General features: G+C 35.6%; 2 protein-coding genes across 2 annotated transcripts; both read right to left on the bottom strand.

Moving 5' to 3' along the window:
* Positions 1-1,264: 1,264 nt before the first annotated feature.
* mmp25b (matrix metallopeptidase 25b) lies at positions 1,265-12,538 on the bottom strand. The gene is made up of 11 exons (XM_079397263.1): positions 12,172-12,538; positions 11,970-12,081; positions 10,164-10,296; positions 9,677-9,821; positions 9,300-9,589; positions 7,518-7,694; positions 6,932-7,025; positions 6,431-6,513; positions 5,841-5,993; positions 5,465-5,752; positions 1,265-3,994 (listed from the first exon to the last, which is right to left on the bottom strand). The coding sequence occupies exons 2-11, from the start codon at positions 12,075-12,077 to the stop codon at positions 3,744-3,746; spliced, it is 1,722 nt and encodes a 573-aa protein (XP_079253389.1). The 5' UTR covers positions 12,078-12,081; positions 12,172-12,538; the 3' UTR covers positions 1,265-3,743.
* Positions 12,539-18,308: 5,770 nt separating this feature from the next.
* Positions 18,309-23,398, bottom strand: LOC306857668 (paired box protein Pax-6-like). Its single transcript, XM_079397707.1, has 8 exons — positions 23,255-23,398; positions 21,596-21,722; positions 20,670-20,834; positions 20,513-20,595; positions 20,263-20,419; positions 19,849-19,919; positions 19,124-19,253; positions 18,309-18,454 (listed from the first exon to the last, which is right to left on the bottom strand). Exons 2-8 carry the CDS (start codon positions 21,702-21,704, stop codon positions 18,369-18,371), a joined length of 801 nt encoding a protein of 266 aa, XP_079253833.1. The 5' UTR covers positions 21,705-21,722; positions 23,255-23,398; the 3' UTR covers positions 18,309-18,368.
* Positions 23,399-26,757: the final 3,359 nt, after the last annotated feature.

The following is a 26,757-nucleotide window of genomic DNA, read 5'->3' as shown; positions in this document are numbered from 1 at the left end:
CGCTGCAACTTCAGAAAACACATGCAAATAAAAAAAACACACACACACACACAAATCAAGAAAACATCTTCATCAGTTTGACAGCAGGTGCTGCAAATGCTCACAACACAAACAAATAAAGAATTTTATTTGCAGCGCGTTTCTTTTTTTGGTTGTGTTGTGAGTATTTGAAGTACGTTTCTTTATTTGGTTGTGTTTTGAGCATTTATGTTTTCTTAATTTGCAGGTGTTTTTTCTATTTGCAGCGAGTTGAGCTCTCTCGGCCACCATATCTATGAGATAATCAGTTCATCAAACACTGAAGTGAGTATTTCCGACATGAAATTGTAGTGTGACACATTTCCTTATCTCAAAGGTAGGCCTATATGAAATATAATCAAGGGAGTGAGAAATCCAGAGAGTCTGCTGACTGTTGAATGCTTCTACACAGACTGGATCAGGTTCCATTTCAAAGGGGAGAAAAGGACAAACTGTTGTATTACCTGCTTTCAGGTGACATAAATGTGGGCGTAAACTACTATTACACTTGGTATTTTGTCCTACTTTCTTTATTGTTAAATGGATCATGTTCATTGTTCAAAATGATTAAGCAGATTGTTCTTTCATTGTATGGAGAACGTGCAATTTCTGTAATATGATATTAGCACAAACAATTCCACTTATCTTCAAATGAAAAACGATCTTATTACAGCACTGTTGTGTAACATTAAAAATGCATGTTACAATATTTTAAAATAAAAAAGAGCATAATATTAATAACAGCAACAACATCAAACCTTTTAAAGACAATTATGTTTATTATAATGACCTATTTTCATTAATTAATTTAAACCATAAACAACTTTGTTACTTGAAATTTAAACGTTAACTGAAATAAAATAAGTTGCCAAGGTAACATTTCTTATTTAAAATTTTTAACTGAACAACTAAAGTAACTAAACTAAATTCAATTCAATTCATAAAAATGATTGACAGCTATGTAGACACAAAAATTTCAAAAATGCACAGCAAAATTACTAAAGCTTTAAAAAAAATTAAAAATCTAATTCAAAATATTAACAAAAATGTTGTACTAAAATAACACTAGACCATATGAAAACTATAACAAAAAAATACAAAATGCTTAGAATTACATAAGTAATTATAATATTTATGTAACTATTTGTTTGTTAAAGGGATGTCATCACTTACCCCTATGTCATTCCTACCTGCATGACTTACTTTCTTCATGAAATACAAAAGAAGGCTTTTTTTTTTTTTTTTTAAATCTTAAAAACTTTTTTTTTTAACATACTATGAAGGCAATGTTGTTTTTACCCCACTGACTTTCATTGTATGGTCAAAAACTGTGTGTTTAGGAGAACAAAAACAGTTTTGGTATGACATAAAGGATACAATTTGAATGAAATCCCCTTCAAGAGAACATACAGTATGTTTCAGTGCCCTTGGTGGGAAACTAGTGCATCAAAACTCTCCTTCCACTGTCCTGTCTTCGTTCTGATTTCTGACTTTGCTGATTTTGAGTAGTCCTCCTTTATATAAAAAATTCTAAGAAACCTAGGAATTCATCTTACAGACGTGTAATCTTACTGTTTAAACTGCATACATATATTAATTAATATGCATATATTATAATTAGGTCAAATGCTCAAATACTTTTACTGACGTGATGTGACATTCATTTTCTTAGTTTAGGTGGTTCACACTCGTGTGTGGTTTACTATCAATGTGGGGACTCTCCATAGGCGTAATGGTTTTTATCGTCCTACACCAAACCTGTATTTAAACGTACTCCTCACAGAATACTTTCTGCATTTTTATGTTCTCAAAATACACATTATGTATGATTTATAAGCTTGCTTCCCCATGAGGACCTCAATTTAGGTCCTCACGGTGACACGAGTCCCCATGAGTTGATGTTCATTCAGGATTAAGTCCCCACCGGGACTGAAAAAAAAAGGACACACACACACACACACACACACACACACACACACACACACAGAGAGAGATAGAGACAGGTGCCTCTCAGTCAGCTGGTATTTCTGATGTGCAATGTCTAGAATGCTAAACAGCCTTTTTTTATCTCCTCATCTCAGTTCTTTCTTCTGAACTCTGCCCATGGGACACATCCTGGATTGTTTTCAAGCTGGTTTCTTTTAAAATTGTTTTGTGCGCATAAACAAATGATTGATGCATAATGTGATCTTTCCAATTAAATTTTGCCTCAAGGTGACACCATAACTAGCCTTTCCAGATGACAAAATGTTCCTGAAGCTATAAGTCCATTCAAGGTGTGTGTAGGTGAAGTCTGAACATTCCAGTCCTAATGCGGTGACAGAAGCCAGTCACTCACATGTGACACCGAAATATTAGAACAAAGTCTGAGCAGGCGTATTATTGTCAACTAAAACTAAAACCAAAAACATAAAAAAGAAAAACACTTAAAAATACACACACAGTATTTCAGTGAAAAACAACACTGAGTCCTGAGGTCTTCTAAGTCTGGAATGAGAAATGTTGATGAAATCCTTTTATAAGGTACAAACATTTGGAAAATTTGTGTCATTAGCAGTGATTAAATCTGGACAGGGCTCACGTATCATGTAATGTTTGCTAAAAATGTTGAGATGAGCTGTGTTGTCAGATAACAACGTGATCTCATGATAATTCGTATGTATTTTACGTAAAATGTGGTTCTGTAAGACGTACATTTACATTTTTACAGGCACTAAAAGTACAATACTGACGTAATTTCAGCATTTAAACGTACAAAACTGACGACATCTAAAAATGAATCCTTATGAATATTGAAATCGTGGCATTATTTTATTATTAGTTGTCATATCAATTGTTTCCAGTTGCATCATTAAATAGTTTACTCGTTTTGTTGTGTGATTTCTGCTGCCAGCTCGTTTAAACATGAGACCAGGCTGCAGATAAGCACATTGGTCGTGACAAAAAAGACAAATCTTTTACAAATCGGTTAAAATACACACTTGCACTGACTCCAAAAATGCTCAAATTATCTGATATTTTAAGAACTGTATTGACCTTAACACATTGTCTGTGTTTCTGCACGTTGGTTGCGTCACATGATTTTGAATTGCAGAAAAAAGGTTTACAAATAAATATGTTTTGTTTTTGTTTTTCAAAGAAATATTAATACAATAATGCTTTCATCTCATGAATTTTGTTCTTTTAATGAGGCTTTTTCATTATTATGATGTCATGAGGATTGCATCACTTGTTTGAATTGCATTTGTGAATTTAAGAAATTTTAGACCCAGACAAGAAAAACATCAAGGTAGGACCCACATCTTCATCAAAATGCCCCAGCAAAATTACTTCCAGGCCTCGTGAACTTATGTGATGACCCTTGAAAATGTGCTGAAGTATTACACCTCTGCCCTGCTGTGTGGTTATGCCCCCATGTGGACCCTACTTGTCATAGCCACAGATGAAATATAGGCACAAAGTCAAATGGATTACAATTAAATATTCTGAACAATGCAATAGCCTGACAGCTAAAACAATAAATAATTAATTCATATAATTAAATTTATTTCATTTCAACCTCAAACTTTATCCTAAAATATCTCATATATTTATACATTAAACTTGCATTGACCAAAACATGAAACAAAAAGCAGCTCTTAAGTAATATTTGGATTTTAGATATCACTTTAAGTGCTTTGAGACAGTCTGTAAAAAATAAGGCAGTTTTCTTATTGCAAGAGGCCCTATATAAGGACGCCTGGGTAAAGCAGTAATATGATGAACAGTAACCAGGATGAAGCACTCATCTGTAAGGCTCCGTTCAGGTCACAGTTACAGTCTCCTCTGTGACGTGGATTGGCAGGAAGTGTGGTTGGAGTCGGTTCTGGACACATCATCCAATCGACTGCGGTTGATTTGTGACTGACGTTGTCTTGGTCCAGTCCTCCGCTCTTCAGAATCCAATATGAGTTGTCCTTGAAGAAATAGGCGTCTCCTTAAAGGTTAAGAAATAAGCCGTGAATAAAAAGCATCTAAGATTGCATACAAAAAGGTGGAGAAATTATGATTGAAATAGTTAGATCAAAATATATTTCACCCAATATTTGTATGCAACATGTGAGTCATTCTGCATTAAATATTTTAAAGATACACTAATGCTATTGAATGTTTACATTTCCTTTTCTGGTGTCTTCTGCATAGCCGATCAAAGAATGAGTGAAGAAAATAACGTAAAAAATTGTGGTTGATATTAATTCTGCGTAGTTTGTTATGCTGGCCATGGAGCATTTCGTTGTATGTTTATAAGTGTCATTAATGTAAAATAACAAATAAACTTTTCGATTTATAATTATGTTTGAACAATTTAGTTGAATAATTGCATAACCAAAAGAATCCCAGTAAAAGATATTCAGCTGAAAGGCTCATTTATAACTTAGCTTAAAGGTTTTAATTCATTTTGATGTCTGAAATGTACATTGAATAATACTTACTGAATATTAACCCTGAATTACAATACAAAGTATTATATATATATATATATATATATATATATATATATATATACTGTGTATATATATATATATATACACTCACCCTCCACTTTATTAGGTACACCTGTTCAATTGCTAGGTCACACAAATTGCTAATCAGCCAATCGCATGGCAGCAACTCAATGCATTTAGGCATCTGTGGTGAAGACGACTTGCTGAAGTTCAAACCGAGCATCAGAATGGGGAGGAAAGGGGATTTAAGTGACTTTGATCGTGGAATGGTTGTTGGTGCCAGACGTTCTGGTCTGAGTTTTTCAAAAACTGCTGATCTACTGGGATTTTCACACAGAACCATCTCTAGGGTTTACAGAAAATGGACCGGAAAAGAGAAAATATCCAGTAAGCGGCAGGTGTGTGGACGAAAATGCCTTGTTGATGTCAGAGGTCAGAAGAGAATGGGCAGACTGGTTAGAGATGATAGAAAGGCAACAGTAACTCAAATAACCACGCTGATTATAGCTGATTATATAACTGATTATAGTCTACTATTCTAACTCAAACTTTCAGGGAAAATGTCTTTTAAAGAGTTTAAATTGTGACATTTGTGATATAGTTTGTTCATATTCTACATTTTACTTTTTTAAATTCTATTGTATTTAGGCTTTAAAATTCAAAGTTGTGTTCATTTCAGAAGATTACCCTAATGAATAAAATGTGTAAGAATCATAAACTTTTGTTGGTCACGGAGCTTACTTACACGGAAGCCAATGGAAAAATTCTACTGGGTTTTTGTGATGAATCATGTGGTGATGCGAACTTTTAGATTGGCCTACATCATTACTGACATGCTCTATTCTGAACAGATTGATATGAGTAATAACAACTGAAGCCAAAGCTTCTCAGCAACAGTAAGCTGATAATGTAGCAGACTAGCTGAAAGTGCACTCGAGGTAAACAGACTTTCTCTACATTACCGTCTCCCCAGGTGATGATGTCATCGGGGTTACTGGGCGCGCCCTTCCAGAGGGAGGGGTTTCTGGGATAACCTGCGTCTGGATGGCGCCTCCCAGACTCCAGGCCTTCAGAGAACCTCCAGAACTCTCCACCGCTGAAGATGTAGGTTTTTCCATTATGAGCCCAAATAAAGGCCGCGTCCACCCTCTTCACCTCGCTTCCGTCCTGAGAGATCAGCCCCCAGTCTGACAGCGGACGTGGGTAGCCAGCAACCACCTTGGTGTCTTTAAATACCCAGTACTGTGAGCCTGTGTGGAAATAAGTTTTGTATTCACTTACAGAAATGTGCTTTTTCAAAATAATTAGTCTTTCCATTGTACCACAAAACAAACTAACCAATGAAGAAGATGATCCTGCTATCTGTTTTTCTTTCATAAACTGCATCTATCTTGGTAGTGCCGGGAGGAAGACCAATCCAGAAGTTTTTTATGAGAGCAGGGTGGAAGGACACAAGAGAACCAGACCGCTGGATTCGCCAGAAATATGGACCTAGACAATATCAAAAGCAAAGTTAAATGTTCTTCTACATTTGTGACAAATCAGTTTAATGCAAGACACAACAGGTAAATCCATTTTTTCTCATAATTTTGGGTCCCCCAATCTGTCTTCTTTCAGATTAATGGAAAGAAAACATCCGTTATACAAACGTGTTTATTATATTGCACATCTATTTCCATCTTAACTTTTCTGTTCTGGAAATTTGCACAAATTAGTGCATATTTAGATAATGCATCATTTGCATATGTAATCATTACATTTCTGAAAACTTGTAATAATCCTGTGAATAATCAGCTGGAGAATGTATGGTGACATCTTTTATTTCAAATTATTTAAAAAAACAGCAGGCTTAAATCTTGAGCAAGTGGCTTTTAAGAGGGTTTTTAACTGGATTTGCCTTTGCATTTGTAAGAATAGTCATTGGATACCTTTAAAAAAGAAAACATCTCCTCTGATGTTTGCCACAGCATCAAAACCTCCTTCACAGCGATTCTGGACTGACGGATCAGGTCTAGACAAACAGAGAGGTCACAGAGTTCGTTAACACCTTTAATTTGATATTATTGAGTACTGGAGAAGTGTGTATCTCTATGTCTCTTCTGCTCACCAAGGCTATGTTTATTTAATACAGCAAAACTACTAATATTGTGGAATATTATTACAATGTAAAATAACTGTGTTCTATTGTAATATATTGTCAAATGTAATTAATTCCTGTGATGCAAAGCTGAATTTTCAGCATCATTACTCCAGTCAAATGCACTGTTTTTGCGCTGCAAAAACAAACAAACAGCTTTAAAAAATATCTTTTGGAACGTAAAGGTCTTTACTGTCCATTTTGTTCAGTTAAATGCAGTCTTGTTGAATAAATGTGTACTTTTCTCAAACAGTTGTATGGTAGTGTATGTGTCTTAGTAAACATGACTTACTGTGATGGTACTTTGGGTCGAGGTGGGCTTGGTGGTTTGGGTAGGTGTGATGTAGGATGATTTGGGGATGGTGTTGACAAGCTGCTCTTCCTTCCTGTCAAGACACAAACCAAAACCACACTGACAGATTTAGATGTGGTCAGCAGTGTATTGTGATAAACTGAAACAATAGCTTTTAATACATAAATCTAATAAATGAAAAAAGAGTTACAATTACATTTAATTTAATTTTACATTCTTGCTGTATGTTCTTATTAAAAGGGAGTTTTTGTTTTTTACATAAAGCTATTAAATGATTTCAGAAGACTTGAAATCTTTCATTGATCTTCCGGGTTTTCATGATAGTGAACACAATATTTATTCCTGGGTGATCTACTAGAAATTACGGTAACACTTTAGAATAGGGAACGCTTATTCGCTATTAATTACGACTTTTCCCTCAATAAATTCCTAATTTGCTGCTTATTAATAGTTAGTTAGGAAGTTGTTAAGTTTAGGTATTGGGTAGCATTAGGGATGTAGAATAAGGCATTAAGAAATTACAAATACCAGATCAGGTAACTAAAGCTTCTGAACATGCTCCTACCGTAGATTGACTGAATGCCATAGCGATCATCTTCTGGAAGAATGTAGGATGCGATATCTCCAACAGGACCCTGGTAGTAAGGCCGCATGATGGACGGATTAGAGGAGGAATGAGAGAGACCCAGGGCATGACCAAATTCATGCACAGCCACCGCGAACAAATCAGTGCCACTGTCATCTAAACAGATAGGAAGGATAAAAAGAGGAGGTCTTCATTTATTCATAATAACATTTGTAAGTGGGTGATTCATCAACTGAGGCCACTTTTGGCTACTTAAAAGCAAGATAAGCAACTTCAAACTACATTTCATATATGTAACAGTCAACGATTAATCAAATGTCCTAAAAGAAAAGATGCCATGCAATGAGTAACTCGCACTATAATGAGTATTTTGAGAGTTTTTTGGTTAGCCAGCAGTACACTGATACTAAACTTATACACTTTACAGCTGATTTTTTGAAGTTGTAAATCAAATATAGATCATTGGAAAATGTTTTACAAGAAAATACTATTTGACTGTTTCATGTTTAATGTTTAACACTTTATTTTAAGGGCCTATACTCACAATTAACTTGCTTATTAGCATGCTTTCACTAAATTATTGGCTGTTTATTAGTACTTATAAAGCATATATTAATGCCTTATTCTGCATGACTTTATTTTAGATCCCTTAAACCGACCCCATACCTAAACTTAACAACTACCTTATTAACACTTAATAAGCAGCAAATTACATTTACATTTATTTATTTAGCTGACGCTTTTATCCAAAGCGACTTACAATTGCTATATATGTCAGAGGTCGCACGCCTCTGGAGCAACTAGGGGTTAAGTGTCTTGCTCAGGGACACATTGGTGTCTCACAGTGGATTCGAACCCGGGTCTCTCACACCAAAGGCATGTGTCTTATCCACTGCGCCATCACCACCCAAATTAGGAGTTTATTGAGGGAAAAATCATGGTTAAAAGTGAATGAGAGCTGTGTTACCATTTAATTCAATGTGTTTCTTTGTAATTAATTGTGAAATTAACTAGCAATTTCAAAGTGAGTATTGTTTCTACATTAAATTTCTTTCTGTATAGCAATAAAAATAAATTCTCACATATTAACTGGTTTGGTAACAACATATTAGAAAGCTGCTCTCAGATCAAGAAAATCTGAGAGAAAAAATCCTAAAAGAAATTACATTTATGATCTTCACTATACATTATGTGTATCTGGATGAAATGTGTTTCACTTCTCATTTTCCATCATAACCAAATACAAACTCAAATTTTCTCAAATTAATGGCAAGATGGAAATGACAGCAATACTTATTTGTTATGAAAAACTGTCACTGTATGCATAAAGTTAAAACTTGGGGAGAATTTCATGTTGGAACGCTTAAAAATTAAGAGAAAATTATTTTATAGTTTATTGAAAAAAGTTATTATAATATACTGGGGTTTAAAAGACAATTAATTTTCAGAAATATAGCGATTTGACTGACTATTGGAAGAGAGCAAAATCTAAACTAAACTGAGCTGGATAAAGATACTACTTTACGCCTATAACTGAATTGGTTTACTAATCGGTGAACTTTACAGCATAAACACTGTTAGTTTCCTGTTTATTAATGTGAAGCTGCTTTGAAACAATCTGTGTTGTACAAGCATTTTTCTTCTGTGGAATAATCAGACAGAAAAATTTCTAAATGCAAAATGTGATTAATTCATAAATATTCTGTAACCACTGTCATTCATCTATTAATCACTGACTGAATAGTTAATGAAGTCTCTTGCCTAAGTAGGTCCAGTTCTCCTCGTCATCAAAATGTGTATCCCCAGAAACATCAGCCTCTCCTGGGAAGAAGGCATGAGCAAGTGTCCCTCCCTTCCCGTCAAACGGATACCCGTCATCATGGAGCGAGCGAGCGAAAGAGATCTTGATATCAGCTCTGTCCTGCTCACTCGAGGATGTAGCGTGAAACTTGAGGTTGGTCACATCGCTCCAGGCTTTGAAGGCATAGGTCATTATAGTCGCCACATCATTGGGTTTGAGGAACGGATGGAGAGATGGGTAATTCTGGATGCTAGTAGGACAAAGAGGAACAAAGATAAGTCAGAGGCTGTGGTTATTGTATACTAGCGTGGGACCATGTTTGTGTAACAATGCAGACCTCCATGTGAGGTCAGACTTTTTCCAGCGAAGCCCAGTGGTCGCATATCTTCTTTTCCTCCTCCGCTTTTTCAGCATGTCCTCGGACCCTATAATGTCTGGCAGTGAACACCGTGGCGTGTTCATCAGTTTCAGGGTGTCACTGTCTAGAGAAGCACAGGACAGAAGGTCCCAGATCAATATATAGACTTTAGAGAGACTGAGCCCATTACACATGAAATAAAAACCCACGTGGAGAGGAAAGACTATGAATAATTCTTTCTCTAGATATATATTAACCAAACCATTGACAAGCCACCAACTGAGGAAAAAGTCCCTTTTATTTATTAAGAATTGAAAACATAGTGTTTTGATTTCATTTGATTTGGAAAAACCAACAGGGAAATACACCGCAGAAAGAAACGGGGAAAAAACTGGAGAAAAAAAAACACAGAAATAGACTTGTGAAACAATGCCGTTAGACCATTTCCTGCATGCGTTGCATTTACCAATTTTGCCTGTGTCTTTGAGGCCAGCGAAACGCTGCATTTCTTTGATGGCTCTCTCAATGCCTTCTTTAGTCTGCAGCTTTCCTGTGCGGGGGTCCGGAGGGGGCAGATATCCATACCTGCTTAACCAATCCTAAGAAAAATCACATGCTAAAAATTGTAATTTTTTATATTACATATTATGCATTTATTTTATAATATGTAATATTATATAATATTATAATTATTTAAAAAAAACAGCATGTCCAACAAATTCAGGTGATATTATTTGATACTAGAAACTTTCAAAATGTATTTTGCCAAGTTTTTGATAGTTCGTAGATGGTGCATTTTACACAGTTATGCAGAAAGTGGCAAATTGCTAGCATTCGTATCTCAGTCTGATGCATAGACTATTTTGGAGAGGCGGTCTTAAGGGGAAGGGAAGTGGTGACCCATACTCGGAATTTGTGCTCTGCATTTAACCCATTCAAGTGTGCACACAGTAGTGAACACACACCCGGAGCAGTGGGCAGCCAATGCTGCGGCGCCCAGGGAGCAGTTGGGGGTTCGGTGCCTTGCTCAAGGGTCTCACCTCAGTCGTGGTATTGAGGGTGGAGAGGGTGTTGGTTATTCGCTTCCCCACCTACAATCCCTGCCGGACCTGAGACTCGAACCCACGACCTTCAGGTTACAAGTCCATCTCTCTATCCATTAGGCCACGAATGCCCCGCTAGTTGTAGCTGCTTTTAGTTGTAGCAAAAAAAATGGTTATTTATTTTATTTTAGTTTTTGCTTTATTTTCGTCATCCTGACTTAAAAATCTACATCGTGTCGACGTCACGGGTTGTGAAGTAAGAAATAGTACCACAGCCTATTGAATAATAGCCTATTGTCAGTGTCTTATAATCATTCATGAGCATGCGTGTCCTTATCCTATGAGAAGACATATCTGTTAAATTATTCATGACCACACGTGTATTTCCTACGAGAGATGCTTCAAACTGAGATTTCTTGCAGTAATTTACTGCAAAGTTAGAGACGCGCTCACGAATCGCACATTGAGTGAGTGTTTTTGCTCTATAAGAGTTTCAGCGTGGCATAAAGTGTCGCCCGTAAACTGTGAGTCATTGACACCGTTAGAAATGGTCTCTTTATCTCTCGATGCCGCTAGAAATATTCTCAATTCCTTCATGGCCACCGGAAGGTCCCTAAAAGCTTCTCTATTCTTTATTTGTTCAACTGTAGTTTACATAGATACATTACAAGATGTGGTGCAGCGATTTATCCAATAAGAATTATATTATTACAAATAATATTGGGTCAAACTGCTTTTTTTATATACAAATTGTGTGATTAATGTGGTGTGTAAAAGATCTAAACACACTTTTAGCGTTAAGAGGGTTAACAGACTTGTTGAATTTTATTTTCTCCTTTTTATATAAAGTGTAAACTGTTTTAAGGTCATTTAATGGGTCTTTTGTTTATTCCACGCCTCAGTTAATTGACTAATGAAGAGAATTGAATTGTTGACTATAGCTTTTGACTATAGATTTTTACCAATCTGAATCCAAAATTTAAGTTCATATTTATGTTATGTAACACATTTTGACCCCTGCGCGTCCCTCTTCTCTTCAAAAAAAACCTCTTGGAAATTCCACTGACTAATGTAACTTAAATCTGGCACACAGGGATTTTACACACATGAAAGTATGCTCACATATGCACATCAAAAACAATACAAACCAAACCCACATATGACATGGCACAGTGTTTGGTTTCCTATTTATTAAAATATTTAACTTATAGTATTGCAGAGTATCTTACCACACCCCGAGAGTACTGGTCCGGCATCGGAGCCAAATGAACCGGAGAGATAAACACAAGCACAGTGCAGGTCAGGTAAACCAACCAAAGATATCCTGAGAAAGTCATCTGCCTGGACGGAATAAAAAAATAAATAAACAGCTGCAGATAATTAAAAGGATCTGCTTTTATTCTAAGGGTAATGTAACTTATTTTCTCATACCGTTATATGCGTCTCTCTTGCTACTTCAGTTTATCCCTCTAAGGACTAGGCAGGGCCGAGACCAATCGATGAGGAGCTCTCTCTCTCTCTCTCTCTCTCTCTCTCTCTCTCTCTCTCTCTCTCTCTCTGTATTCTGAAAAATCTCTAGAATCTCTCACTTCCAGCTTAATCAAGCAACCATTACTTACCATTACTTTTAACTGAATTAAATATACTTAACATTAATTATTAAATTATGCTTTGATTCAAAACAAGTAAAACATTTGCCATTCTCAAATTTTGCACGACATAAATCAGTCAAAAAAACACCAAAACCCACAGAGCACAAATGAGGTAAAGGTGCAGTCACACCCATAACTGAAAGAAACGGATGTTTCAAACTGTTACAACACTCATATTGCTATATTTCCTAAGAGTCGTCACCCTCTGTAAAACAAACACTGCGATTCTTTCAAACCGAAAACTGTATTTTTTCTTTCATCTGCAATATTTCCTCAGACTGATAAGCTCCTCTTGCACTATATATATTCACTCTATACATATACACATATATCTGCACAGTTTTGTTTTATTTAACTGGTTTGCACTCTATCTGCCATGTGCCTTATCTCTTTCTTTATTTTTCTACAAATGTCCTCATTTGTATATCTGTATAGTTGTATGTACATATGTTTAAACTGTATTTATCCGTATCTGAACGTCTACTGTCAGTGTCTTCAATATTAACTGTATGCACCAAGGGTCTGAGAGTAACGCAATTTCAATTCTCTGTATGTACATGTGGAAGAATTGACAATAAAGCGGACTTGACTCTTGACTTGACTAAAAATCAATATGGAAAATACATTATCACTAAGATGTTTTTTTTTTATTTTTTATAATTGAGAAATCACTGACTCAAATGAAACTTTAAAATAATAATACCTAAAATAGGATAGTGTGACAGGAAGTAGTGGCAGGAAGAAAAGATCACAGGGGACCAGGAAATGTACAGATGTGTGTGTGTGTGTGTGTGCGTGTTTTAAGAAACAAGTTAGGAGACTGTCTTTACTTTGAAGTTTAAGGCCCCGGTGTATTTAACAGAAGTTCAAACATCTGATGATGATGCAAAGTCATGCAGTTTTGTAACACTCTTCTTGTCATAGGACAAATTTCAACATATTTCTCAAGGTATGTCAGACACATAAACATGTGGTAAGTGATGAAAAACAGGACTTTGATTAGCTATATCACACCAAGACAGCTATCATAAAATGTGCTGATATTGATGTGTGGTCACATTATCATTGCTTGGCGAAGGCTGGTGAGTGTAATCCAGTCATTTCACTAGGAATCCCCACGTTCATGAGTTTCGCGTGAGGGGGAAAAGGTCCCCACACAAATTTAGCTCATATTAAAGCTGGTCACTCAAATTCACTGCGCAGGCCGAGAGAAGCTGCTTGGTTTGAAATTGACTTCTGTGTGAGCTGTTGATAACTGACTTGTTTTGTGAAATGTGAACACTCCTTGATATTGATTTTATACAACAGTTCAATAAGCCATAAATTAATATTGACCAACTTACAATTTGCACACAATATTGGCGTAGAAATTTTTCCAAACAAATTCAAAGCAAAATCAATAATTTAGTTGAGTGAATGATACTCTGACTCACTTTATGGAAGCTTGTTTGCACCATTTGTGACTTTTTATTTCACATTGTTTCTGAGTACATATATCAATTTTGAGATTTTAAATATCACAATTTAGACTTCTTGCAATTTTTTGTTTAAATCTTGGACTGTGTTTTTCACAACTTTTTACACAACTTTTTCACAGAATTGTGAGTTTATAGAAACAAAGTCAGAATAATAAAAATAAACTTGAACTAAAAAGTTGCAGTTCCATACTTGTCACCATTAACTAACCTGTGGATAGAAATAGTTTGATTTATTTGGACAGTTAACTTGTGCACTGCCTCGGTTTCTCACATTGTAATGACATTCTTAAGACAGAAAACAAAAAGAGCTAGCGATCAATGACAGGACTGAATGTTTGTTAGTGATGGAGTTTTTATTTTGTGTATGCAGCTTGTGAATAGGCTATCGCAAAGCCTATATATATATATATATATATATATATATATATATATTACACCCACACACACACGTTTGTTTCTGTAAATTGTGGGGACTTTCCATAGACTTCTATTGTTTTTATACTGATCAAACAATATTTTCTGTCTCCTAACCCTAACCCTACCCCTTACAGAAAACCTGTTTGCATTGTTTCAGAGAAACATCATTTACTATTTTTAATATTATATTTTTTCCCTCGTGGGGATCGCAGGCCAGTCCACACAATGTCAAAAATTTCCGGTTTTACTATCCTTGTGGGGACATTTGGTAGCATAAACAATGTAGCATAAACAAGTACACACACACACACTCACACACACAACAGTACAAAAAAAAGTACACTTTTGGGGGACTTTAACTCTAAAACTGCCCAAATATATGTGAGTAGAGTCTTCATTTGGACTTCACAGATCAGTCTTCCTCTTTCTCTTTGTGTTGTCAGACATCATTTGTTTTCACTTTTACTTTTAATGACAAAGTTATACAAAGATATTAACACGACAGACAACATAAAACACGCATGGTCATTATCTGTGAGCTCCAGGATGTCCATTTCCTGCTGCTGTCTAAAAGTGCCGGCAAACCATCAGTGCTACTTCTCTCTCATCTTTCCCCAACCCCCAACTGCCAGAGAATGTATCTGAAAGCACTATTAGTGGTACATGGCACTGTATCGCTAATGCCTTGAGAGAGAGAGACAAAGTAAGAGGAAGAGAGATACACAGTGATATATTAATGGCTAGACAGTCTGGATTAATTCCTGCTTCACTAAAACTATTTAAAGCTAGTATAATGACTCATCAAGTTGATTTGTTGTAGATTCATATATATAAAACTAGAAAACAGGATATATATATATATATATATGCAATCGGAATATCCCTTATGGAAGTGAAACCATTTACATGTGTCTATGTACAGTGAAAAATGTTCACATGCTTATTTGGTTAAATGGATTAAAATGATTATGATCAATTGGCGATGCTGTATTTAAGACAAATTACAACATACAGTTCGTGATTGTAAGATATATATTTTATTAAAGGGTTTAATGCATACATTGACTATCTTGAGTGAGCACAACATCCACATATAGTACAGTAGGGTCAAAATTGACATTGACGACCTTGGATTTTAGTATATAAAAATACTTTAAAATACCAGTTTAAAGGAATCGTCAGATTTGGAGAAATTTAGCATAAAAACATTACAGGAATCCACAGGTAATCCACACGACTCCAATCCATCAATTATGGACTCGAATTCTGTCCAAAAGAAACAGTTTAAAGCTAAAACACAGCTTTTCAATACACAATTCATTAATTGTTGGACGAGTGGTGTGGATTACTTGTGGATTATTGTGAAGTTTTATCAGCTGTTTGGACTCTCATTCTGACGGCACCCATTCTCTGCAGAGGATTCATTGGTGAGTAAGTGATGTTGGTAAAATTCTCCAAATATATTCCAGTAAAGAAACAAACTCATCTACATCTTAAGTGACCTGAGGAGGAGCAAATTTTCATTTTTGGGTGAACTATTCTTTTAAGCGTGGCTGTCATTAAATAAAAAGCGAAACTTTTCATGTTGTGCTGATGAAATTTGAACCAACAAAGTGTGTTGTTAATTTAAAAAGAATTAAAAAAGAAGCAATTTCACTAGTGCTTTCAGACCACATCTCTCTCCTTCACACACACACACACACAAAGAGAGAGAGAGAGTCTTTGCATTCATACATAATCCATAAACTGTAGTTTAAGAACAGAAATAGTTTCCTAAAATTATTTTTCTCATAAATATCATAAATATATACTGTATGACACTATGTTCAATATAAATACTTTGGCTTGCCAGATGAGATATGCTGGAGATTTTTTGGCGATAAATTTTGCATATACTGTAGTATTCATTGATGTGATTGTCACTGCTTTCTGCTTTTTAAATCAAATAGCTGTTTACTGGTCATTGATTAAAGGGTTACTCCACCCCAGATTTAGTCATTAATCCCTTACCCCCATGTCGTTACAAACCCGCTTTGTTCATCTTCGGACAAACAATTTAAGATATTTTGGATGAAAACCGGGAGGCTTGTGACTGTCCCATTGACTGCCAAGTAAATACCACTGTCAAGGCCCAGAAAAGTATGAAAGACAGCCAAAATAGTCCATCAGTGGTTCAATCTGAATGTTATGAAGCGACGACAATACTTCTTGTACGCAAAGAAAACAAAAATAATGACTTTATTCAACAGATGGACTATTTTGTCTTTCATACTTTTCTGGGCCTTGACAGTGTTGTTTGCATGGTAGTCAGTGGAACAGTCACAAGCCTCCCAATTTTCATCCAAAATATCTTAAAGGGGTCATCGGATGCCCATTTTCCACAAGTTGATATGATTCTTTAGGGTCTTAATGAAAAGTCTATAACATACTTTGGTTAAAATGTCTCAATGGTAGTGTAAAAAACACCTTTACCCTGTCAAAATCATCTCTATTTTCAGCACGCTGATCCATGTTTCTTTAAATCCTAGTAAGCTCTGCTGACTCCGCCCCTCTCTTCTGTGGAGTGACGAGCAGACCATAGATATGTGTAGATTCCTATTCGACTGCTCCAGATACGTTGACGCATCAGCCATCTCGCATTCACCAGAATAAACATTGAATATTCAAAGATATACAAGCGTATAACTTGCTGTTGTAGACGCACTCAGTCAATGCACTTAAAGATTTGCAGACCGTTCCAAAAATGGCGAATGGCTTACGTATCGCGGCCCATAGAAACAGTCGATAATGAGGCATCTAGGTATTTATTTCTATGGAGCATACTAAACTTCAGCCGCGAAACTGGCTAACTAGCACATTATTAGGAAAGGCGATTTGCAAAGATTCATAAAAAACCCTTATACTCACTTCTTCTGAAGATAAAGCTGGATCACGAATGATTCGGGCGAACATGGATGCATTTATGTAGATTGAGGATCGGCGCATTCATTTCAAAACGAAAGTAACGTTAATCCTCTGCATCTTCAGCGGCTCAGTTGTCCGGAGTAAATGATGACTGCTATATTCATTATTACATCCAACAACTAAACACTTCTATCGCTTAATCAGAGACATCTTGTCTTCCCCTGCACCGGAGGCAGACAGCTCTCAGCTCACTCAGGGCGGGTCTAAGGTAAGACGGCCTTGTCAATCAACTCTCGTGGGAGAGGTCTGTACAGAACTATGTTGTTCTGACAGGGCCCTTGGAACAGCCTGATTTGAGAAAGGGGATTTTTAAAATAGGGATTTAAAAAAAAAAAAAACACTGGGTGGATTTTTATCATTATAGGATGGATGTGTACACACACTTCCAACAAACATTTATGTTCAAACTTGAAAAGTGAATTTTGCATCCGATGACCCCTTTAAATTGTGTTCCGAAGACTAACTAAGCTTTTACAGGTTTGGAACGACATGGGGGTAAGTGAACAATGACAAAATTTTCATTTTGGGGTGGAGTAACCCTTTAAGTACAAATATGACTGGCTTTTAGTCCCTGCTCTGATTGAACTCGACATTTGCCTTGATTGTCACAAGCTTACTGAGGTTTGTGAAAGGGTAAGGTCATAAACATGTCATGAAAAGTGATATCACATATCTGATTATGAAAATGATCACAACAAATAAATAATTACTGTGGAGAACTGAGGAATTATCATAAAAGAAGTTGAAACCTCAATTATGTTATTAAAACATCATAATACAGTATGATTCCCAATTGTGCTAAGTTGCTTCCAGGAACTTACGGCAATGATTCTGGAGAGACATTTGCTAAAAAACAGCACGGATGTCACTGCACAATGCTTCATCATATAAATCATATACATTCCTGTTTGTCTGCAATCGAATGGAAGCAAATATAGCACACTGTCTTCAGATCTAAAAATATGGCTAAAATAAATGTGAATGTCAAATTAAGGAATTTTGTTATTTAGGTTTAACCATCAGATGATTATTTTCCTCCGAGTTTTTTTTTTTTTTTGGCCTTTTGTAAGCATACATGTTTAGTATTCTAATACAAAATCGACCTCCCCTTTTCTTTTCACTGCAGTCTGGCCCAATACTGCCCCATAATTTGATCATTTCCTGGAACCTGGACAGGTACAGAAACGCCTGGAGAAATCAAGCCTAAAGCAGAAAAAGACAGAAAAAATTATGCAATATTATCTATTAAAATAATAATTCGAACTAAAATTAAAATTAGCTGAAGATTTACTCACACTCACCAAGATGTTAGTGATTTTGTGTCTTCATCGGAACCGATTTGGAGAAATGTAGCATTCCATCACTTGCTCACCAATATATGCTCTGCAGTGAATGGGTGCCGTCAGAATCAGAGTTCAAACAACTGATAAAAACATCACAATAATCCCCAGTCCATCAATTACTATTATTTGTTTCTTTCAGACACGCAGCTTTTCACTTTTCAAATTGATGGACTGGAGTGGTGTGGATTATTGTGATGGTTTAATCAGCTGTTTGGACTCTCATTCTGACGGCACCCATTCACTGCAGAGGATCCATTGGTGAATGGTAATGCTACATTTCTCCAAATCTCTTCAGATGAAGAAGCAAACTCATCTACATCTTGGATGGCCTGAAGGGAAGTACATTTTCAGCAAATATATTTTTTTTGGCAAATTATTTCTTTAAAACAACCAACAAACAAATAACTAAATCAATAAATCGATAGGGGCTATTGAAAGTGTTTCAAACAATAACTGTCAGGATCTTGAGATGAATAACACAGGGCTGTAGCTGTCATACAGACAGTAAATGAAGAGCTGGTAGACTCACCTGTGCTGGTGTTAGCTGAAGGAGGAGGTGGTAGATGTGGAGAGGAGTACGACGTCTCAAACGAGCGAGATGCAGACGGGGACTGAGGCAGCATGCATGAGTATGAGGAGGCAGATGGAGAAGGAGCCGACTGCAAAGAAAAGTCCAGAAGAGTGAAAAAGACAGAATAATTTATTGAAATGCAGTGAAGAACAGAATCATATACCAACATACCATTGTGCACAGAATGCATTTTATACTATATCACTTTACACAGTATTAGAAACATTACTATATTTGCCAAAATGTACTACAAAAAGCATTGCATGTAAGCTGCACTGCTCTAAAAATGATGTGGAATATACTTTGAAACCATTTTCATTCAGAAATTGTTAATATCAAATCATATTACAAATAACATTGAATTAAACATGATTTTTTTTCATGTGTTATCATGTGATACTACTGTTTGACTCGTTGATCATTAAATAATTCCATTTTAATGCCACAATCATGTTGCTCTGTGTAGACACTACTACACATTCAGTAAGTAGTCAGCTAGTAGGCTATTCTACTCTAAGACAAGCAGATTTTCTGGTGATTGCTGATGACAGTTTTATTGTCACCACAAGAGGGCGCTAATATAATATATAATAGTACAGATGCACATAGCCCTGATGAATTGGCAGTGCAATGTTTTGCTATACAGAAATGTGAATCTCCTAAAGTGAGCAGTAGTGTCTCACCTGAAGCCCAGAGTAGACTGATAGAGTGTTGTAACTGGGGAGAGCTGTGTCACTCTGACTGAGCATGGATGCTAAACACACACAAAAATAAATAAAACATATGAGTTACAGCTTAACCATTAAGAGTATATGTGAATTCTTAAGAATAATTGAAGAGTTTACTTGCAAAAACAGATAACTCCGTTTTGTTCAAAAATCATGTTTTTTATTATGTTATTATGTTTTTATAGTGCGTTTTATTCTGTTAGTTAGCTGGGGGTAAATAAATGATTACAGTTATTCATACAATTTACAAAGTGTTTAAAAATGTTTTTAAGTTCACAAGAACTCATTCACATACAAAAAACATAAGAAAGGGCAAAAGTGGCCAGTACAGTATTCAAATTTCTCAATTATGTAAATCTCCATTCCCACCTGCACTGTTGCCATGCGGATGATGACAGACAGCTGAGTTAAAGGATGTGTTTAGTGGAGCGTGTGTTTGAGCACAGGAAGTCCCACCTCCAGACCTCCTCTGGTTTCGAAGCTTCTCCTCTCGCCTCCATTTGGCTCTTCGATTGGAAAACCACACCTGTCAATCAAAGTCCAATATATATGGAATTATCTATCATGTTTATTTTGCTGCTTTTGTGAAGTCAACATGAAGATAAGGACAGTTACATACTTGTATCCTTGCCTCTGGAAGGTCGATTTTGTTTGCGAGTCGCTCCCGTGCGAAAACATCTGGATAATGTGTTCTCTCAAACTCTAAGTGAAGTTTAGTAGTTAAATGCTTGGTTTTATTTGTTGCAAAATAATTCATATTTTTGAAGTTTTCATACCCTTCTCCAAGGCCTCGATCTGCTCTGTTGTGAAGCTGGTTCTGTTGCGCTGAAGTTTCCTCTTCAGCTGGAGCCTCAGTTGAGACTCTTCTCTTTCATCTCTTTCCACATGCCCTCCTTCACTTGCCATCCTCCCATCCGTCTCCACCAGGCAGCCACCTGAAACTAAAACAAAAAATACAAAATCTGTAGAATGAATGTGTGGAAGCTGGGAATTATGAATTCTTCAGGATTAGTTCATAGAAGTATTTTACTGTTTTACAATTATAATAAATCATCGAAACCAAAACACAAGTGGTAGTAAGTAGCCAAAATTGCTAAACAAATTAAAAAAGTCTTAAATTGTAGCTTCTTAAAAATCACCATTCTGAAATAAACAAACAAACAAATGAACTTACAATTTTAAGCGAATTAATTTATAAGCAGGTTTAATTTCAAAATTAATTTCAAGCATTTAAAGGAATAGTCCACCCAGCAAAATCATTCCAAACTTGTATGCATTTCTTTCTGTGAAACACAAAAATATACCCAAAATAGTCATATTTTTAAGAAATATTGTTGGAAGTCAATGGGGCCCGAAACTGTTTGGTTACCAACATTCTTCAAAATATCTTCTTTTGTGTTCCACAGAAGAAATTCATACAGGCTTAGAACGACACGTGGGGGGGCAAATGATGACAGATTTGTCATTTTTGAGTGAACTGTCCCTTTAAGTATAAGCCTGTTCTTCAAAATGTTAGAAACAGAAATTCAGTCCAGTTTGTCAAAGCTGTTGACTGGTAGAAATGTTAAAATACTGGTTGTAGCTAAAAAAAAAAAAAAAAAAAAAAAAAGTGCACACACATTTTAGTGCCTTATTATTGTAAATAGAGCCAGAAGAGGTCAGACATATATCTGTGTTTTCTATACGGCGTCAAGCGTCTCACCAGTGCTGTGCTGGCTGGGAACTGCGTTCTGGTGATGGTACCAGTCATTTGCTCCGCTCCAGTTTGAGGTGCTCTGGATGTTCAGCATGGTCAACCTCTCAAACATCATGTACCTGACCACTACAGCCTCAGAATGGAAGGAGACACAAGAACTCATTTAAATTAGATTCCATAAGATGCAGTATGACCTTTAACCCTCATGTGTTTTTATACATAAAATTTAAAAGGAACAAATTACAGGTTCTTTATATGGCAGTGGTGCTATATAGCACCTTAATCACCCCAAAGAACCGCTGAAGAACCATACAGGAGCTTAACAGGTTCTGTATATGTAGCGGTGCTATATAGCCCCTCAGAGAACCGCTGAAGAACCACTGAAGCACCCAGATTTGGTGCTATACACCAAAAGTGGTTCCCCTATGATTACGAGCCAAATAACCACTTTTAGTGCTATATAGCACCATTTTTTTTAGAGTGTACAACATTACATGACGTTCTTTGTCAGTGACTTTGAAGAAAAAAAAAACGCTTTTACCTGTCCACATTATCATTTCTGTTGGCCAGATCAGTTGTTTGATATTTTAATATACTGTATTTCCATTTACATTTCACATAGTTTTTTTGTGCATAAATTGCTGTAAAATTATTATTTATATTTAGTTTTAATTAGCTAAGAAAATCTGTAATGGGCTTTTAATAGAAGGTTTTTCTAGAAAACTAACCTTAATGAAACAAGCTCATTATGTGTATAACTGTATTTGTTGTTCCATAGGCAATAACAGAGGAAATGTTCAATAGCATTTTTGTAGCCAAGATATACAGAAAGAGATAAAAAACTAAAATGCCCTTAAATTTACGGTAATATCTAGCAGCTGTGGTTGCCAGAAATTCACTGTAAAAAAAAAATGCTGTGACGATATTTCAGGTATTAGGGAACAGCATATTGGTGCCTGTACTGTATATTTTAAAACTTATAAGCATTTTGTTAATGATGTCATATTAATATACCAAACTATTAAAAGTACCAAAACCTGCTAAAGATTTATTAATAATCACCATAATACATCAGAAAGCCATATGATGCATCGTAAGTGGCCTGTCCATAACACATGGCCGATACTACAGACAGTGCATGGTCATTCACACAAAGAGCACCAGACACAAAAGACATTCAAATAATGCAATAAACACCAACTAAATAACATTACACACCCTATTATGTTCCTGACAACAAAAAATATTTATATAAAATATAACAATATGTGACGTTACGCAGGGACTTCTATGAACACCCCTTTACTGTTTTTCACCATAAAAATAAACAGTAACTCAGTAAAACAAAAAAAACTTTTTACAGTATTTCACAGTAAACTTACATATAATATGATAACCCTTACAAATTTTCACAATATATTGCAATATTTTTTTATATTGTAAGAATTTTTATTGTAAGTTTATTGTAAGCCATTCTAGTGTTTTTTTTTTATTATTACAAGATTTTACACTTTTGAAAAAGACAGACTAGACCATGTCTAAAAATTTTATTTTGTTACTCAAATATTTTGAGTGTTGCTTTTACAAACGTTTGTGGACTCAATATAGCAGTTTCTAACAAAATTATAAGAAAGAGCAAAGAAAACTAATACAAATCCAACTCACCAGCTGTTACATTACGAGCAGCACATCCACGGCAGCACAGCAATGCTATCCATCTTTTTGAAATATTATTAAGTGTTTCCTGACTACTTGTTTTGTTAACAATGAACTGTGTGTGTGGAGTGACAGATAAATAGAAATGCATCTGCAGGCACTTCTGCCCTTAAAGAGAGAGAGAGAGAGAGAGAGAGAGAGAGAGAGAGAGAGAGAGAGAGAGAGACAGAGACAGAGAGAGAGAGAGAGAGAGAGAGAGAGAGACAGAGAGAGAGAGAGAGAGAGAGACAGAGAGAGAGAGAGAGAGAGAGAGAGAGAGAGAGAGAGAGAGAGGGGGGAGAGGAGAGGAGAGGAGTGACACAGTGAGTCAACATCAGTGTCAAATTTGAACTTAATACCAGTGAGAGCAGCAAAAAGAAAAAAAACACTACAGATAATGGAGTAATGAAAAAGAAGAAGAGGGGAATTGCAGAAAAGAGCAGAGTTTAATATTAATTAACCTGCACATGTTAAAAGAAAAGTGGGATTTGGGAGGAAAATGAGAGATCGTTGGACATTCCTGAAGTGGGAATTTTTGCATTTCTTCTCACAATTTAAAAACACATTCATTTTAGTCTGTTTGTTTCAGCATGCCATAATCTACAGTTTTGAGTTTATAGCTAGATAGATAAATAGATGCATAGACATTGCTCAAGACGCAATATATCCATTGTTACAATTTCGAACTTTTGGAAAATGCTGGGAAGAGTCATTTTGAATAGGAAAATGTTGATTGAAATGATAAAATTGTAGATTTCAAAGACTTGTTTCATTAAATGAAACAAAAGCAAAACGAATTGAGCAATTTTTGTCTCTCCATGTTCATTGTGATTGAAAATAAAGCATGCTGTCAATAACCCTTTTTTATACATCCCTTTTGTTTATCTACAGAATAAAATACATGCCTCATCTGGGAAAACTGGGAATTTTATGGGTTAATTCAGTTCAATTAAGATTAAATTATATTTGATGTGACCTTTCTCATTGAACACATTAGATCATAATTGAACGTTTTGAAATACATAATAGCTTATTTGAATTAAGCACAAAGATTTCCCAGAATTACTGATATATATTTAATGTGATAAACACAATAAATTATATGTTGAGGATAGAATAATGAGAGAGCAATGAGAGTTGGATGAGGGTATAAATAAACCAGTGTGTGTGTGTGTGTGTGTGTGTGTGTGTGTGTGTGTGTGTGTGTGTGTGTGTGGTGTGTGTGTGTGTGTGTGTGTGTGTAACAGGGGGATGCCACATTACTTTATTTCCAGTTGACAAGACTTTACATCCCCTACCTCTGTCTCTCTCATAAACTGCACATATACTGCTTTACCAAGCAGTTACAGGGAAATTAAATATGTAAAATAACATTAAATATGTTGTACAATATCAAGTAATTGTTATTAGTATTACTAATAGAGTCACATCTTATAACAACAATAATAATAATAAAGTGTAGTAGTATTAAGACAGTAGTATTAAGACACATTGATGTCTTTATTTAATTATATCTGAGGAGGCATCTTAATAATAACTATTATTATTAAAGCATATTTATTTATTTGATATTTATAATGGGGCATATCATCATCATCATCTTTATTAAAGCATAATCTTTATATCAGAATGTTTTCTCAATCATAAGAAACGTAGCCAAGTGTGTCCAACCTTTTGCCTGTGTATGTTAATGTCATTATATATGTGCACTATATCATACATATTATAATAACATATTATCCAGAATTTTGGGTTGTGTAAAGATGTGCATTTTCACTAGCCTATGTGTGCATGTGTCACTACTCGTGCATGCGTGTATTTACTTATGGGTGTGTGTTACATAGTTTTAGGACATGCATATTTTTTAACTAACCCCCCACTCTCTCAATCCCTCTCTACCTCTCTTCTTTTTCAGCGCTGGGGGTTAAAAGTGGGACGGGAGGGGGCTGTGGAGGGAGAAGAGATGGTCACCATAGCAACAATGCCAAGAAAAATATTAATCAAGTCCTTAAAACAAAGCCGAGCGGAGCAGCTTTATCAAATAACTCGCGCAGTTCATCCTGGGACAGTCGGAGAGAAGAACTACAACACTTTACTGAGGAGAATGAATAGCTTTCTTCCTCAGGTAATCAAAAATAAACTTTCCGTCTTGTTTGCTTATGACAGGTGGTCGTGCTACTTTAGTGGAACGGTGACTTCCTTCAACACTTTCTTCCGGTCTCTGTGGTTCAGTTCTGCGGTTTCTCCATTGTTTTTTCGTCGTGTTGTGCTGCCCCTGGCGACACCGTGCTGCATCCTCTCTCCCGCCCCTCCTCTCTGTCCCTGTCACCTTCAATCGTGCTGTAAAAACAGACACGGAGCCCGAGGACAGAGAGAGAGGAACACAACCGAGACAGAGCCACAGCAGCATCTCAACAGAAGAGGAAGGTGAACACGGAGTCATGTAGTGATTATTAGGCCTATCATCGGCATCTGTCAAGCTATTATTAATAAGCGTTAGCACCCCCTTGTGCCAGTTCCCAAATCAAACAATAGAAATTAAACGATTTAAAGGGATTTTTTATTTATGTGGGTAGTTGATGTATTAATGTGTCCTATGGTGTGACGAAAAAATCTACCAAAAAAAAAAAAAAAAATACTCTAACATTGAAGATAATCCTCTCTCATGCTATTTGTAACTCTAAGAATTAAGATACATTTTTCTCATGTTATTTGTATGTTAAGTTTTTTTTTTTTCTACATTTTTGCTGTCACACCATAGGACACAGTCCAATTTTTATTTGACAACTACCTATATATATATATATATGCAGCAAAATAACTAATACAAAGACAGAATAAAAAACAAAACAAAGACAATGAGGGTTACACACATTAATCCAAAGCATAGCCTACTATGTTTATAAGAATCTCACCATGAAAGAGTCTTACATGCAATAGAATTAATAATTTCTTAAAGAGTTTACATACACATCAAAATATTTATTGAAAACAAAAAAGAAGGAGTTTTCTTTGAAAATTTGCAAATGTAAAATTTGGCAATAGATAGACATTAATAATACATTTAAAGTGAGAAGGGTCTAGATTCAAGGAGTAGCCAAAAAAAAAAAAAAAGGGGGGGGGGTAATACAGAAGTTTGGACGTAGATATTTTATTAACAAAATTGGAAAAGTCAACCCAGAACACTTTACAGTAAGCACAATCGCAAAATTAATGATTGATTGTTTCTTCAGACAGAAGACAAAAGGAGCAATTAGGGGAAATCCTATTATTAAATTGAGCAAGTTTATAATTTACCGGGTAGCAATTATGGATATATGGATTTTAATAGAGACTTCAACAACTTTATTAGATATAAATATGGTATTTCAAAAACTCACACAAGCAGGTAAAGAAATCTGAGATCTATTAATAACTGAAAGAATGTCTTTGTTTGACATGGTATAGGCAATTGAAAAGAATTTGGTCAACAT

Source organism: Barbus barbus (assembly GCF_936440315.1).
Source record: "Barbus barbus genome assembly, chromosome: 38".
Classification (NCBI taxonomy): Eukaryota; Metazoa; Chordata; class Actinopteri; order Cypriniformes; family Cyprinidae; genus Barbus; species Barbus barbus.
Note: the sequence above shows the minus strand (reverse complement) of the source record. Positions and strands in the feature narration are given on the sequence as shown.